At 42.9% G+C, this 14,971-nt stretch overlaps 1 protein-coding gene across 2 annotated transcripts in view; it reads left to right on the plus strand.

The window, feature by feature from the left end:
• Positions 1 to 14,971, plus strand: part of met (MET proto-oncogene, receptor tyrosine kinase) — a 54,041-nt gene that overhangs the window by 18,922 nt on the left and 20,148 nt on the right. For both annotated transcript variants that reach the window (XM_026365217.1, XM_026365218.1), the window contains exons 3-10: positions 1,614 to 1,817; positions 7,183 to 7,311; positions 7,758 to 7,931; positions 8,804 to 8,961; positions 9,579 to 9,693; positions 9,779 to 9,915; positions 10,011 to 10,175; positions 10,586 to 10,685. In XM_026365217.1, the coding sequence (XP_026221002.1) occupies positions 1,614 to 1,817; positions 7,183 to 7,311; positions 7,758 to 7,931; positions 8,804 to 8,961; positions 9,579 to 9,693; positions 9,779 to 9,915; positions 10,011 to 10,175; positions 10,586 to 10,685 (1,182 nt within the window). The remainder of the gene's footprint in view (positions 1 to 1,613; positions 1,818 to 7,182; positions 7,312 to 7,757; positions 7,932 to 8,803; positions 8,962 to 9,578; positions 9,694 to 9,778; positions 9,916 to 10,010; positions 10,176 to 10,585; positions 10,686 to 14,971) is intronic.

Genomic DNA, 14,971 nt, shown 5'->3' on the forward strand with positions numbered 1-14,971 from the left:
ATTTAGTGCAGATCAGCTGGCTGCTTCAATTCCCAGCTGTGTGTTTGGCATAAAAGCATCCAACATTCTGCCAGCTTTCAATTTCCTCTGCATTGGACTTAAACTTTGTCTCTCTGACAGCAGCCACTTGCCTTGAGGACATTTAATTTAACCAAGGTTAGTTGCTGCATGCTTGTCAGTCAGCCAGGTTCGTCTGCCTTCCCCGGCTTTACTATTGTGCTTATCCTGTTCATTTCAGCTTGGTAACGTCTCCAAGAAAGAAACTTCCCTGATTTATTACTCCACTATTTTTCTCCTCGTCTTCAAAGTTTGCCTACACCAAACACACAATCCAGCATATTTCACACAAACCATGAATACCCTTACAACACAGGCCACGTCTGGGAAGGTAGAGTCTGGGAAGCATTAGGATCTGTAAATGATTAATACCAACCTTATTTGATGAACCTAGACCAACAACAAAATGCCAAAACTAAGGTCACAAACAGGTGTTCCTGCTAAAACTGCATGCACCAATGGTGCATTGATGCAGTTCCAGTGAAGGCATCATAAACATTCTACCTGTACTCCCTCTCCACTCCTTGGGAGTTCAGTGAAGATGTCATTATCCACTGGAGCTGTGAAAACACAAAGCTCAGGCCTGGTCAAGCAACCAGGTCAAGGACCTCAAGAGCCACAAGAGGCCCACCACCCTCTGGGTCATTAATAATTAATGAAACCTGAGGCTGGGACAGGAGGCCATGACCAAACACAAAAAGGGCCAGAGCACAGAGAGCTGGGCAGTGACGGCAGAGGGGGTGGGGGGAGTTATTGAGGAAAAGGCCCTGAATCCAGCTCTGGCTATCGTCTGTACTTTCACTGTATGCTCCAAAGGCTCCAGACACAACAATCCTCACAACCCAGTGACATTTGAAAACCAAAGAGGGGAGTTGGAGTGACAGATTTTGGTTCTGAACTCGAGAGGAGATGGAAGTAGAGAAAGAGGAGGGTGGGGAACGAGAGAGAAAGTGGGGTTGCCCTGTTGGAGAGAGGAAAATAAATGAATGGAATGAAAAACAGCATGAAAGTCATCTCGCTGTTTCCCATGAAATCCTGCCGTCCACAAACTTCTATTCAACTAAGTGTGTACTTGCCCTAGAAGTACTATCATGCCGAGACTCCATTACGAGCACAGCCTGATGAAAGAGGAGCTAAGGGGGCTTAGGAGGTTTGGCTCTTAACCCTCCCCCATTGGGCCACATATGGAAGTAGATAGTTCAACATGATATTATATAACAAGTTCTTTTTAGGAGAGCAATCTGTTTAGACAAAGTGATCCAATCTTGCTGATGAGTCCCAGAAAGTATGGTTAACAGGGCATTATCTAATTTGTGTGGTGATCAGCAGTCTTTCCTGCTTGTCCTGGACTTTTATTCTTGTGCAAATATACTAATTTGAACTACATTTTTCCCACAGGAAAACATGACCACATTGATGTTGCTGACATATCCTGGCTGCTCTTAATGTCATATTACTATCTTGCCCATAACCACAACAAATAGCACTCTCTCGCCTGTATTTTTATGTTGTTCTTGGAGGTAAATCTCTCTCTGATGCCTGTGGTTTCTTTACAGAGTTCTTCAGATGACTGTGATCCACATGAGGGAATCCATGAAGGGAAAGAGGGCAAGTACCGCCTGCAGGTGACTCAGTTTGTCCAGAGGCTGGAGTACTGGCACAAAGAGCTCACGAACACCTTGGTTACCTCTATCACCGTGGTGCCAGTCAATGGCCGTTCAGTGGCATACCTGGGCACCTCTGATGGACGCCACATACAGGTAGCGAAGTAACCTTAAATTGTCCTCAGTGATATTAGAAAACTGTAATTTGTGAGGTATAAACACCGACCTTGAGGCTACGACGTCCGGTGCATTTCCCCTGTCATTGTTCCTGTAAATGTGGCAGGATGTTGGTACGTGAGGAGTGAAAGCGCCCTGCTGGAGACATAGAGTGAGCTGCAGGTGCCTCTGATGAAGCAGGTTGATGAGATGCAATTTTTATTGGCACACTTACATTTGTCCCTTTGTCAGTGAATCTCCAAAATGACCATGTTACAGTCTGTCATCTGATCAAGTACAGTCCTCAATGCTTGTTGGGGTACAAACCAAACTGCATATGATTTTAAAATATCAGTATTGTGGATCATGAATTAAAGGGTATTTATTTTAGATTTTAGAACTTGAAGGTCTTTGAAACTCCTACTAAAACTCAATGAGCCCATCTTTATGTATAGTCACTTAAATTACGCAGTCTAAGCTAAACGAGAATATGTTTTCATGACTTTCTAGACTATGACGGGCACATGAAGTAATTCTGTAGCTTTTAATGCCAGTGCACCTGCAGTTCAAATGAGGATTTGGCTTCTTTTAGGCCTATTAGTTGTGTTATGTTGTTTTGAAGAGTCATGCAAGAGCCGATTATCAGGGTAGAATATAGCATTTCGGCATTCAGGTTAATTAACTCAATATGGGCTAGTTTGTGTAACTGCATCTCAGACAGTGACTCACTATAGTCACTCTTCTCTCTTTTCATGTGGTGTTTAAGATATTTGTCCATTCACTCGACCGATACATGCAATGGTTGCAGCTGCAAAGTAAAGTGTAGCAAGTGATGTTGCACTGAATGCATCAGTTCGGTCCTGAAGCACAAACTATGGGGAGTGGAATGAAACACATAAAATAAAAGCTGAATTACCTCACGTGTTTTTGAAACACAATAATGAAAAGCAATGCATGAAAAAAAGAAAAACAGCAAGAGAGACGTGGAAAAGGGGCCGACAGCTGCACGGAAAGGGGGAGATGGAGGGTAGAAATAGTGGTAGTGGTGTGCAAGGGGGCTTACAAGCCGAACAGCACGTTAATGCTGAACGGCGGGCTTCGCTGACACGTTGCCTTGCACGGCATTTTCTACTCACTGAGTGCCCGGTGCAGCTGTTGCTGTGCGTTCCTCTACCATTAAACCCCCCCTCTACCTCCTCTTTTTTGTGGTTGGCTGAATTGGCTCAAGTTCATTGTTTTAGTTGAAGGGTTTTAGAATATCTGAAGGGGAGAACTTCGGCAGAACTCTCTGTTTTATCAGGTAACCGTATCCTCAAAGCCTTGTTTTCTGAAGATGTAGATGAAGATGACACAGAGATAGGGAAAGAAACTAAATGGGACATAAGGTTTAAAAAAGCTTCACAGTTTGTGTTGTTGATCTTCCACCTCAGTACCATTCATGCTTTTATCTAGTTTAACTTGCATCTGTCATACTGTCATAGCATCATCCGTCACTTCTGTCAGTATTAATAGTACTGTCCTCTCCAAGATGCAGTAATTGAATTAAGTAATTCAATGATTGCCTCTAGCTCAGCCAACTAATTTGAGAAGAGAGAAGGAGAAAATGTACTGAAATCATTACCCACGATGTTCAACTTTCACCGACTGTAGCTGACACGTACAAGTGATTGCTAAAGAATATAACAATAAACTGTATCCCAGTGTGGCTGCCCTGTCTGCCCCGGCGTTTGAACTGACGACCCTCCGGCCACCTGCTCTCTCATGCCAAAGCTAAGCAGCAGCAAGAATCTGTGAGAGGTGGTCGTCTTTGCTTTGACAGCTCAATTCATTGTTAGTACGAGCAAAAGAACCTGTCAACTTTTCATGTATTTCAGTTTCCTCTTAGTTCCCACCGGACAGGCTGAGCGCGAACAGAGCAGAGGCAGTGGAAGAAAAAGGGGCTTGTTCTCCCTGATGGACTCCATTCTGCCTCAGTGTTTCCCTCAGCTTCAGTTGGGCCACTGTGGGAATAACACAGTGGCCGTGTTTAGAGGCCAAACTTCCCCCCGGCTTGCTTAATACAATAAGCTGTAATTCACACTGCTATTACCTCCAGAGAGATGCCTGTTGTATGGACTCGTCTCCAGAGGAAAACCACCCATTATACTCACTGTTACAAAGCTCACGTTGATCATGAGGCTCAAACAGTGGGAGGAATGATGCTGGAAAACCAGACATTTTTTAGTGAGAGCTCCAGACAACCAACAAAATTGCATTTAAAGTTTACTATGCACAGCGTTTTAGGTATTTATTGGATGCTCTGACATGTAGTAACGTACAATAAGAGGGTGGAAAAGTTTAGGTGCATTGTATTTTCCAAGTACAGTAGGTTACATCCCTCCTTGCAGGTATATCGTAGGGAACCAGGTGTGTGCTGTATCGTATGCAGATGTCATTTGTTTTGCTGACACCACCATAATGCACTGCTTTGTTTTTGGAGGATACATGCAGTTCCATCTTGATACAGCAGATAGATTATTTATTTGTATGTTAGTACATCTGTGTGTGTGTGTGTGTGTGTGTGTGTGTGTTCTGGTGTATGCGTGTGTGTGTGACAGCGGGAAGGGTGCAATTTACAGGGCCTCATGTAACTGGAGCAGCCACACACCCCATTAGAGGCTCTGTTCTGTTCTGTTTGCTCCCAGGCCTGTAATTGCAGCGTAACCACAAATGATAAATGCTGTTCCAGGTGTGTTCACTGTGTGTGAGTGTGTGTGTATGGCCATCTATGCTTATGTATAAGTGTGCATAATAAAAGTCCATGTGTGTTTTATTGAAGGTGTTCAAGCTAGTCCTGCATTTGTGAAGCTGAGTGGGAGAGAAAGTGTTTGTACGGTTTGATGGAGAGGCACAATGGAGAGTGTGTTGTTTGTGCAGACTTGTGGGTCTGTGTTTTTGTCTGTGTGTCTGAAACACCTCCCAGCATGTCAGAGTACACAATGTTTCCGCCAGCGGCTGCATCCTTTTGTCCTGTGCCCAAAAATCAGTCCGCCATCTCTCTCTCTTAACCTGTTGAACTATGGTCGAAGTTTGCAGCCAGATGGAGAGTTTCCCTTACGAGTGACGAGTAAGTTTAGATTTAAAGAAGTCGAACTAAAGCTCATTGCTTATTAGGACGTATATCAGTGTCTGTGACTGCAGGGAAAACACAATTGTGAAGGCTGAAGCTAACTGATCTGATCAATTAGACCAAATTTACAGCCCTCAGCTGCTGCTAATTATATTCTGATACAAACCAAATGTGTATTTGTGATTGTGATTAAAGGAAAAAAGCTTTCTTGATTGTCGTCTTATTAAAAGTTTAAGGGTGAAAAATCATGAATATTGAATAGCTTGGCAGGTAGCCGTCACTAAAAGACAAAACATGTGCCTCCCAGTATCACTTTTATATCAACTTTTTAGTTTCTTATAAACATGTTGCAACCTGATAGCTAGAAAGGACTCTCCAGTTCATCAAACAAGGATTTGGAAGTTTGGAAAGCTTTAAACATTATCGTGCAGACAGAACTAGATGTGATGTGTGCAGTTACGGCACTCAGGCTTCTCTGCCAAATACCACAAATGATAAAAACAAATAATGAAATTGTCCCCAGAATTTTGCACATTCAAACTGTTCTGAATGAAGGCAGCGAGGTCTGTGATGTGGTTCCTAGTAAATCCACAGATGACTGCAGTCTGCTCTGGTAATTCAGAGCATCGCTGTGTATCAGCTAATATGTCCTGGATCAGTGTTTATTGTACCTTGAACTAAAACTCACTAAATGTGAGGAAAATCAAACCAGTTTCTGGACACAAACAACTTGTGAAACACAGCACAGTAATTTTTAAAAGAGTGGTGACAGTGGTGTGAAATCAGCGTGGGTGTGTCAGTGTTTTCCATAATGCAGCTCTAGGCCATTTCACTCAGCTTCACTTCAACAAACTATGACACCATGACATGTTGAAATTATTTTACATTTTTAGACAGATATCATAATTATTGTATGCCTGGCAACTCTAGTCCCAAGCCAGCTATTGTCCTGAAAGGACCCTGTAAAGTAGCTGCGTGTTCTGTTGTTCTACTTTAATATACCGTCAAAAACATGTAAATGGGCAGTTTTGGAGTTTGAAGACAACTGTAATGTGGTTCTTTAAAGGAAGCTCTTAAACTAATATAAACAGGTGAAGAACCAAATCCTCTACTAAATGAGATTAAATTGGGTTTTTTCCCATCTAACCTTCAGACAAACAACAAAATACAGAATTTTTCAAAATGTCAAATATAAGATGTTCACCTTTTGTTAGAGCAGGAATAACAAATAGACACAAATGATATAAAATATGTACTGAAGTTAAATTTAAATGACACATACTGCAGTTAGACTTGCTTCTAAACAAACCCCAGACCTGTGACTGGGCAGACATTTTCACTTGGCAAACACAGGTTTCACCAATCACATTTAAAATGGCTGCCGTCCAGTTCTGTGTACTAGACAAGGACCCCGTGTACTGTACTCTAAGGCTCGCCGGCCTGGTTTGCTGACACACCTACGTGAATGGAATAGACACATCATTAGTGTTATTCGTCACAGCTGTGCTTTTCCTCCTCTGACAGTTCAACATGTATATAGCGAGGCCTTTTAACACAAATTTTCCATGACACTGGACTAGACACCATTCGACTAAAGAAATATTACGTACCGTCAATACAACTCTACACAATGGACCCATTTAAAATAAGCCAAACTCCAGTGAAAGTACTACTCGGGGAAAGATGACACAATCTGGATCATATTCCCTTAGCAACTCCAAGTCGAGCTTTGGTGCAGTGCCAGAAAACACTTGCTTATGTCTTCACATTTTTATCCTCAGGGCTGGGTTCAGGTTTCCGTCTTATTTAAATCATGTTGTGTATCGGTGTCCAACGTTGTGAGGTGTTTCGAATAAACACAGTGGATCAGTAGTGATGAGTGAGCAGAATCCCACCTCCTAACCAGGTGTCCTCATCTGACCTGAGTGCTGCCTCAGTAAAACAGGACAAATTGAATTGTCCAAATGAAGGGTCGTCAATCAGTAACTCGGTTCTTCAGTTACCCAGTTGTCTGGTTTAAAGTTTACTGTCGTAACTGTAGTCTGTTTATTCACTGGCATGTGAAGTTTCTCAGTAAACAGTATTCTTATTACTATATTGTTATGAATGGAGTCTGAATACTTGTTTGCTTATGTTCTCATCTCCAGCTAACGTTTTATTACATGTTTTCTGCTGGGAGTTAAGTCAAAGCCATTTGCATTAATAAATTATACTTCAACACGATTGGTCGCCAATGATCTGCCTTCCTTCCTTTAGGTGCTGTTCTCCAGATTTGCCTCCCCTCATGTCAACATCCGCCTGGATTCGAGGCCCGTGTCTGCTAGTGTGGCGCTGCTTGATGGCGACCAGTCGGATGGAGCCCTGCTGATGGCCACAGGAAACAAGGTGAGCTTGAAACCACAGAGTAGAGCACACGAACATGCTCGTCTTTCAGCAGCAAACGATGCACTGTGCAGAAAACAGATGGCTGTCGTAAACCTTCAGTTTACACTCTGCATTCATCTTTTAAGGCATAGCACCAAGAATCCAGGTCTTGCATATTTCTTGGATTTGTCAGTTTACAAAAACACTTTGAACGCAAACAAACACGAGTGAACATGGAGCAGAGCCAACAGATAAAAGAGAATATTCTGCCTAGAGGCTTACTGCGAGGGTTCTGCAACCAAATCTTTTTGTTTCCTCTTGATATCCGTTTCTGTCTGAGGGGAAATACACAAAGGAGAGAAAGTTATTGAAAAAAGGATGAAACGTTACATGATCTGAATTGTTATTGTCATTAATCATTTAGCACAACACAGGGCTTATTATATTTTAAATCTTCTGATTTTTAGATCACTAAGGTCCCTCTGATTGGCCCTGGATGTGGTCAGCTGACGACCTGTACTTCCTGTTTGCTGTCATCACGAGTGACTGAATGCGGCTGGTGTGACGGACGCTGCACCAGAGCCAACCAGTGTCCATCCTCCGTTTGGACCCAGGACTACTGCACACCTGTCATCACTAAGGTAGCTTCAGTCCTGAGCTTACCGATAGCAGCAAGGTCACATTGTTGTAATCGTTCATCGGCCTCGAATCTATCTTTGAAATCAGGAGATGATGACAGCGTGAGATATTAAGTCTCATTTGTTCAGTTCCGTTCGCTCTTGTTTCAACACTGAGAAAATTAGCTCAACATAAAAGTAAACTTTAGTAACTTTGCAGCTTCCCGCTGACTCTTATCATGTGATCACAGCAGGCCAGGTTTACACATTGTGCAAAGTCCCTCTCGCTCCTCTCTTTTCCAAAAACAGCTTATATAACCTGTCTGTTAGACCTGTGATCTGAGTGTGTTTGCACTATAGTTGTCTCTGCTATAGTTTGGTCCATACTGAAATAAAGACCTTTTACTACAGCACATTATGAGATTTTACTGGTGTTCATTCCTTCTAACTTGCTGCACCCCATGCTGTGATGCAATGTCTCCTTAAAAAAAAAACACTACAGTTCTAAAAAAAAAACTTTACTGGTGCAAAACCTGTAAAAACTCCTCCTCATCTGACTTTAACAGTGACATTTTGTGAAAAGCCCTGTAGTAAAGGCTGAATGGATGTTTCAAACACAACCTGTTAAATCAGGAAAAACAAGAAAACAACAGACGTGGAGCAACAGAACAGAGAGAGGAAGGACAACCACCACCAACATCCTCAAATGAAGGAATTATGGCAAAGGTGCTGTTAATTAGAGGGCAGATTAGTTCTAATAATAATAATCATTGTTAAATGTAATTAGAGAGGTGTGTGACTGTGGGAGACAACAAATTGAAAAGTGCCTTAAGCTGTGCAATCAGGCAAATGAGTCTGCAGTTCTAAGTGTGTATGATGTTGTTTCTGTGCATTAGGTCTTTCCCACCTCTGGACCCATACGAGGCTCTACGGTAGTGACCATTTGTGGACACAACTTCGGCTTCGACAAGACTGAGAATTTCAAGGCCCCGCTTGTAGCTGTGGAAGTGGCTGGAACTCCCTGTAAACTGCCCAGACAAGTCAACGTCAACAGGTGTGTGTGTGTGTGTTTGCTCATCTCAAGACATCTTGTTTTAAAATAGATTGTATGCCGTGTGTATTGTGCGTGTACTGTACTCTGTTGTTTTTAAAAACAGCCTTATTGCTGCACTTTAACTGAAGCAAACCCCTGAGAGGCAGAGAGAGGCTCAGTGTGTGTTAGGTAGTGGGTGTTTACGAGAGAAAGGGACCTGTACACTGGTTTCCTATAGGGGCAGACCAGGTTTAATAGTGGTTATTGTGTTCAAGGAAGAATGTAAGGGCCCCGCACCCCCCTTCTCCTGCAGCCTACCACATTCAACACATGACTTTCCTAACTCAAAAATTGCTGGGAAAATTGCTGCAACCAGACTTTCCACTTTCCCAAATCCATTGTGGCTACGTCCCATTCAAAAGCCCCTTTCGCTGCAGACAACCTCATTACAAATTAGGAAAAAACAAAAACACAGCCTCCCCAATCCCACAGGAAGATTGCTTCTTTGTGCATTCCTGCAGAGTAGTAGATGATTATTAAGTTAGGATAAACGCTGGGTGGCTGTGGCAGAGGATAATGATTTGTTTGTGTGTCTTCTGTGTGTGTGGCGGCGGTGGGTGGGGGGGTGTCTTGTTTAGGTGGACTGAAATGCAGTGCACCCCAGTGTTCAGTGGGAACTTCACCCCCTCAGGACACACAGTGAAGGTCATATCTGGCCATAAGGTAGCCAAGATGGAGGGCTTCACCTTTGTGGTAAGAACCTGAAACTCAGAGATCGAATCGGTATCGAAACGTTGCACAGAGTTTATAAAGTGTTCGGTTCTGTCTCTGCGTCCAGAACCCAGTGATCCACGAAATCTTCCCGACGTTTGGCCCTAAATCAGGGAACACCATGCTGACCATCAGAGGAGCCTTCCTGGATACTGGAAACAAACAGGAGGTGACCGTGGGGAAAGCAGCCTGTAAAATCCAGAGGTCAGTTCGCACCAGTGCTCGTTGATCGTTCTGCATGTTTTGAGGATTTTGTTCTGTCTTTATTCATTTTCTTTTTTTTTCCTTCCAACCATCAGCTTGTCATCCACCATGCTGACCTGTAAGACGCCCCAACATGCTGTTCCCTCTGAGCAACCCGTTAAGCTGACGGTGGATTCGGTGGAGTGCCTCGCCCCCGTGCTGTTCACATACAACCAAGACCCCATCATCAACAGCATCCAGCCGTCGCGCTCTTTCGTCAGGTTCGAGCCATTTTCCTCCTTTTTAGTCTTTTAATTTGAAAATCCAGTCCACACAGTGTTACTTTCCATATTCTGATGGTGGCCCTCGCTGAGCTGCTTACGTCTTTGGGTTTACTGTGGTTTAGATATCACTATTTGTCAATGTCAACTCAACTTAATTTCTCCAAATTTGAGCTCTTACATCTTTCCTCACCTAAGTGGAGACGAGGAGACAAAGCAAAAGGCGAATTTGACTATGGATATCTGTGGATGAGACAGATTAATGCTTTAGCTTTACAGCAGAAGGAAACGTGTGGGAGGTGACGAGTGGCTAAACTGCTAATGCTAACAGCAGGTCCCTCCCAGTGGGGATCTATTGTGTCTCAGTCTAGTGCTAATGCTAAAATCCATTCTCATCCTCCTCACTGTAGCGGAGGCTGCACGGTGTCAGCTCACGGGTTCTTCCTCCAGTCCGGCCTGCAGCCCCAAATGGTCCTCACCACCGGTCAGGATGCAGAGGTCTTCCATGTGGTAAGCAGAACCATCATTAACAAATGTGCTGTGTAGCTCCTGTCTGAAAAAGATTTCCCCTTTGAGAGTATAGGTACTTTTCTGGGAACTGGGCTGTTTTTTAGTATTTTCCATACAGTGCAAGAACCTACTGCAGGTTTTAGCTCTTGTCTCCTAAAGAAATCCCAGTTCCTGAAGTAATCGAAGTTTATCAGATACTGCAACCATTACTAATATCTAACAACATCTTAGTGATATTAACATTGAAATGATATTTATGTCATTAAGGGATTCATGCTACTTTGGACAATGACATCTTTCCTTTCTGGCATATCAGCCTTTCCTTTTCAGCACCTGTTCAAACATCACACTGACATCAGAAATAAAACCATTATTTTTATTGTTGCGGTTCTTGAGATGCACTGGAAACATCAACATGAAAGTGCCAAAGAACGTTTGGTTCCTGATTTAGTCAGTCAAAATATGAACAGCAGGAAAAATGGGAAAATAAACTTTTCAAATACCTTGCTGTGCACATGCGTGGTATTGTCATTATACTGTACATGTGAACGTCCTCAAAAACCATTTAGAAGAAAAAAGGAGTTTAGAACAATGGAAACCAGCTGAAGTGTCAGACAAACATGGGAAGAAAGGAAATGGAAAATCCACAGTCTGATCTGTAGGATCCAGCTGTCACCTCTCGCTCACGCACAGTAGCAGAGAAAAGCTTTAGGATGCTCTGGCTCTCCTCACCTCCGTCAGACTTTATTCTACTTATTGCAGGAAAATGAAACACACACGCTCGCACTCGAAGCACGTCGTCGCTCCCTCACATCGGCCTGCCTTTGCAGCAGCAGCCTGGAGGTGTTTTAAATTATCCAACGCCGACACTCAACAGGCTTTCACCGAGCTGTCTGCAGAACTTTAAAATGTCTCTAACTGGTTTCAGCCTTATATAAAATGTCAGCGACAGGTCAAAGGCAGCAGGGCCTCCCTGTAGTTCTAATGGCATTTTGAGGTTTCATTAATGCCACAGACTAAGATCCTCTGCAAATTACACCCCCAGCTCGTACAGTATATTATATTACCTGAGTAAGAGGCTGACAGATGAAGGGCTGCACAATGTCACCTTCCAGGCTTAAATGTGTGTGTTCCCGTCTCTTCTATTCAACCCAGAGCCAGATTTTTTCTAAGTATTATTAATATTCTAGCAAATCTCATTAATGATGTTAGCACCAGTTGATTAACGTTGGAATTAAGTTGACATATGCGTGAGGACAGATTGTTTACCTTGAGCAAAAATATGTTTTTACGTCTCAGACCAAGTTTATTGAATACTATGGTGAGTTTTTACTGTGTTTCCCTCAGTGTCTGTTTTTTGGAACATTGTTATGTACAGTATCCTCAATTCATAACACAGACACAATACAACAATAAAACAAGAAGTATTTCACATATGTCTCCGGCCAGTACAAATGTTTTCATATTACATGCATAAAAGAGTCAGCACTGTCTGAAGTAATAATAGTGGCTGCAGCATCTAGCCGTCACAACTTCCCTCTATGTGAACTTACTGACCTCCTGGATAACAGTCTCACAGCTTGGGTTTCATCACAGTTGCTGTTGAAATGATACCACGTCCTTTGAAAATAGAGAAACTGAGAGCCTTATTTGTTAAAAAAAAAAACTGTAAAGAGGTTCATACACTTTATATTAGCTGGACCAACACTGGAGCAAAGTCTTGACAGTGTTGGGGGATTATTTGCTTGTCTCTCATTAGATGATATTATTGTTTGTGCATATTCCCTCAGAAGGTGACATGTTTCTTAGTGAATCATAACAAAATAAATGTCCTGCGCGTCAAACAGAGGTGTGTTGTTTTCTGTGTGATGTTTGCCTTTGGAAGGCGGTTTGAGGACAAGCAGGGCTTTGTAATCATGTTATCTGTCTTACTGAGGCGCACGCTGCTGCAGGTTCAGTCAGGAGAAAATAATGTGCTCAGCAAACACACACACTCACACAGCAAATAGTACAGTAGTATCGTGGAATAAGACTTCCATCAGAAATCTTAATGACATGCAGAGTATTTATCTCTAATCTGTCGTTGGTCCCTGCTTTGTCTCTCTCACACACACACACACACACACTCACTCCGTGCCGGGTCTCGTCTTTCAGTTTCCCTTTCCCTGGTCATTGACCTGTGTTCAGGTTAGTGGTTGAGAGGCCTCTGGGGAGCTCAGGCTATGTTACAGATAAACAGCATGAACCAGTTCAGCTTCAGGGCTCTGAGGTCGGTCACTCAGTCCAAAGATTGCTGACTATCCTCCACCAGACATCACATCTCTCATCTTCTCCAGTGGAGCAGCCCTGGGGGAACCACAGGAGGAACTTGCTGCTTCTCCTGGAAGTTTCCGTGTGTGAATGTTTACATCTGTATCAGATGAAGGAGTTTGTTTGGTCATTTCTGCCTGAATGGATAAAGGTTCAAATGAACGGTTGGAAGCAGACTGGAAATTTTAGAGATGCAAAACATTGTTTACATTACACACAAAGGCTTCGAATGTAGGTGACAACACACAACAGAGTGTCCTCACACCGTGGCCACTTACCACTGACATCCACATGGTTTATTTAGCATTTTCTAAAACGAATTCTTTTTTTTTCTCATATCTTGTGCAGCAAACCTGCTTTATTCATTTTTGGATCTTTCTGGAAAATCAGTTCTATCAGCTGAATCACATTTTCAGAACTCTACCATAAACAGTTTTCAGTGTTTCCTTCTGTCTCCGGTTTATGGAATTTTTTATTTATTCAATGATTTTTGTGGTATCATGGGAACATGTCGATCTCGAATTAGCGAGAACGAAGCCAACTGGCAAACCTGTAAAAGGCCGTTTACACTGCATACATTCCCTTGTACAGTAAGTGATAAAACACAACAAAGAGCGGCGTCTTCCTGCTTGGTGCACGGTGTGATGACACGTTTGTGTGTGTTTCACTTGAGTAACACAGGACGAAACAGACACACTGTTACTATAGTTACTGTAGTTATAGTTTAAAATTCTTTGCTTACTGACTTAAACCAATAGTTAACAGACTGGAACTGAGTTTCAGGTGACACCTTCTAGCCAATCTGTGTTTCTTGTAACTAAGGTATAACAATATAATACCATTAACACTTTATTAATTAGGAAAAATGTACATTTTATTTGCCAAATCAGTGCTTTAACAATTACAGCCAGGTTTACTGGTGTCATTTCACCTGTACTCTCCACTGTGTAGGGTCACACTCTCATATTAATAACACATGCTGTGACGTGCAAACTGGAGGTCTTTTATTTTGAAAGTTGTTTCAATCTATCCTGCTAAAATGTGAATCATGATTGGCTCTAAAATGACTGGAAGTCAGTGTGCTACAGTGAACCTTTGACCTGATTGTTTATTCGGTTTAAACTGGAATAACAGAGCGGAGCGGGATGGCAAAAATGTTCCAGCTTTTTCTAGAGGAAAGCAGCACATGAAGCGAGCAGTCTGTATCAAATAAGGCTATCATTACTAATGATTTAGGATGGGATCATGCCCTGCAGGGCCCCAGCTGTCGCCTGTTAAATTCCTCCCTGTAAACTGGATGAGTTAAAGCTCGGCCTGGGAAGGGACAGTATAAGTGTCTTATTGTCTTAACCCCTCAAAATAGTGGCGAGGATCTTTCCCAAACGGACATCCCAGTTTTCATGGGCAGCGGAACGGCATTCTGGGTAATGTGAGCCTGTCATGCCTCCCGAGATGTGTTCATAAACGATGGTTACGCTAAGGGTTGAGCATCGGACAAGAAGCCTGATGTTTAGGTCAGTTTGTGAACTGCTCTCTAGTCACACAAGAACCTATGATTGAAGCCGTTTGGAGAGAGGAACACGAAGAGAACCACAGAAACTGAGGCCTTGGTTCAGGGACCTCAGCTGGAGCCAGAGCATGGAAAAAAAAACACCCACTGTTGACTTGATATCTGCGTCTCAGATCTCCTGTAAAGCCTGGTCTCAGCCAATCTCAGCTTTCCCACAAAGATGAAAGAGTTTTTTACGATCTGTCGTCAAAAGCTGGCACGAACACAAAACCAAAAGGGGGGATGGACATATACAAAAACAGCGAAAACAGGGATTCTTTGGAGCAGAATGTCTTTGCCCGGTTTCACCATCTCATGCAGTTCGGTTTAACTGAAGTCTTCACCGTGGCCAAACACCTGTCGCCTGCTTTCACAAATTGGCTTGTTTAGTGTCGGATCCCTCTTCCTATCTTACCCCAGCAGGCTA

Source organism: Anabas testudineus, chromosome 6 (assembly GCF_900324465.2).
Source record: "Anabas testudineus chromosome 6, fAnaTes1.2, whole genome shotgun sequence".
Lineage (NCBI taxonomy): Eukaryota > Metazoa > Chordata > Actinopteri > Anabantiformes > Anabantidae > Anabas > Anabas testudineus.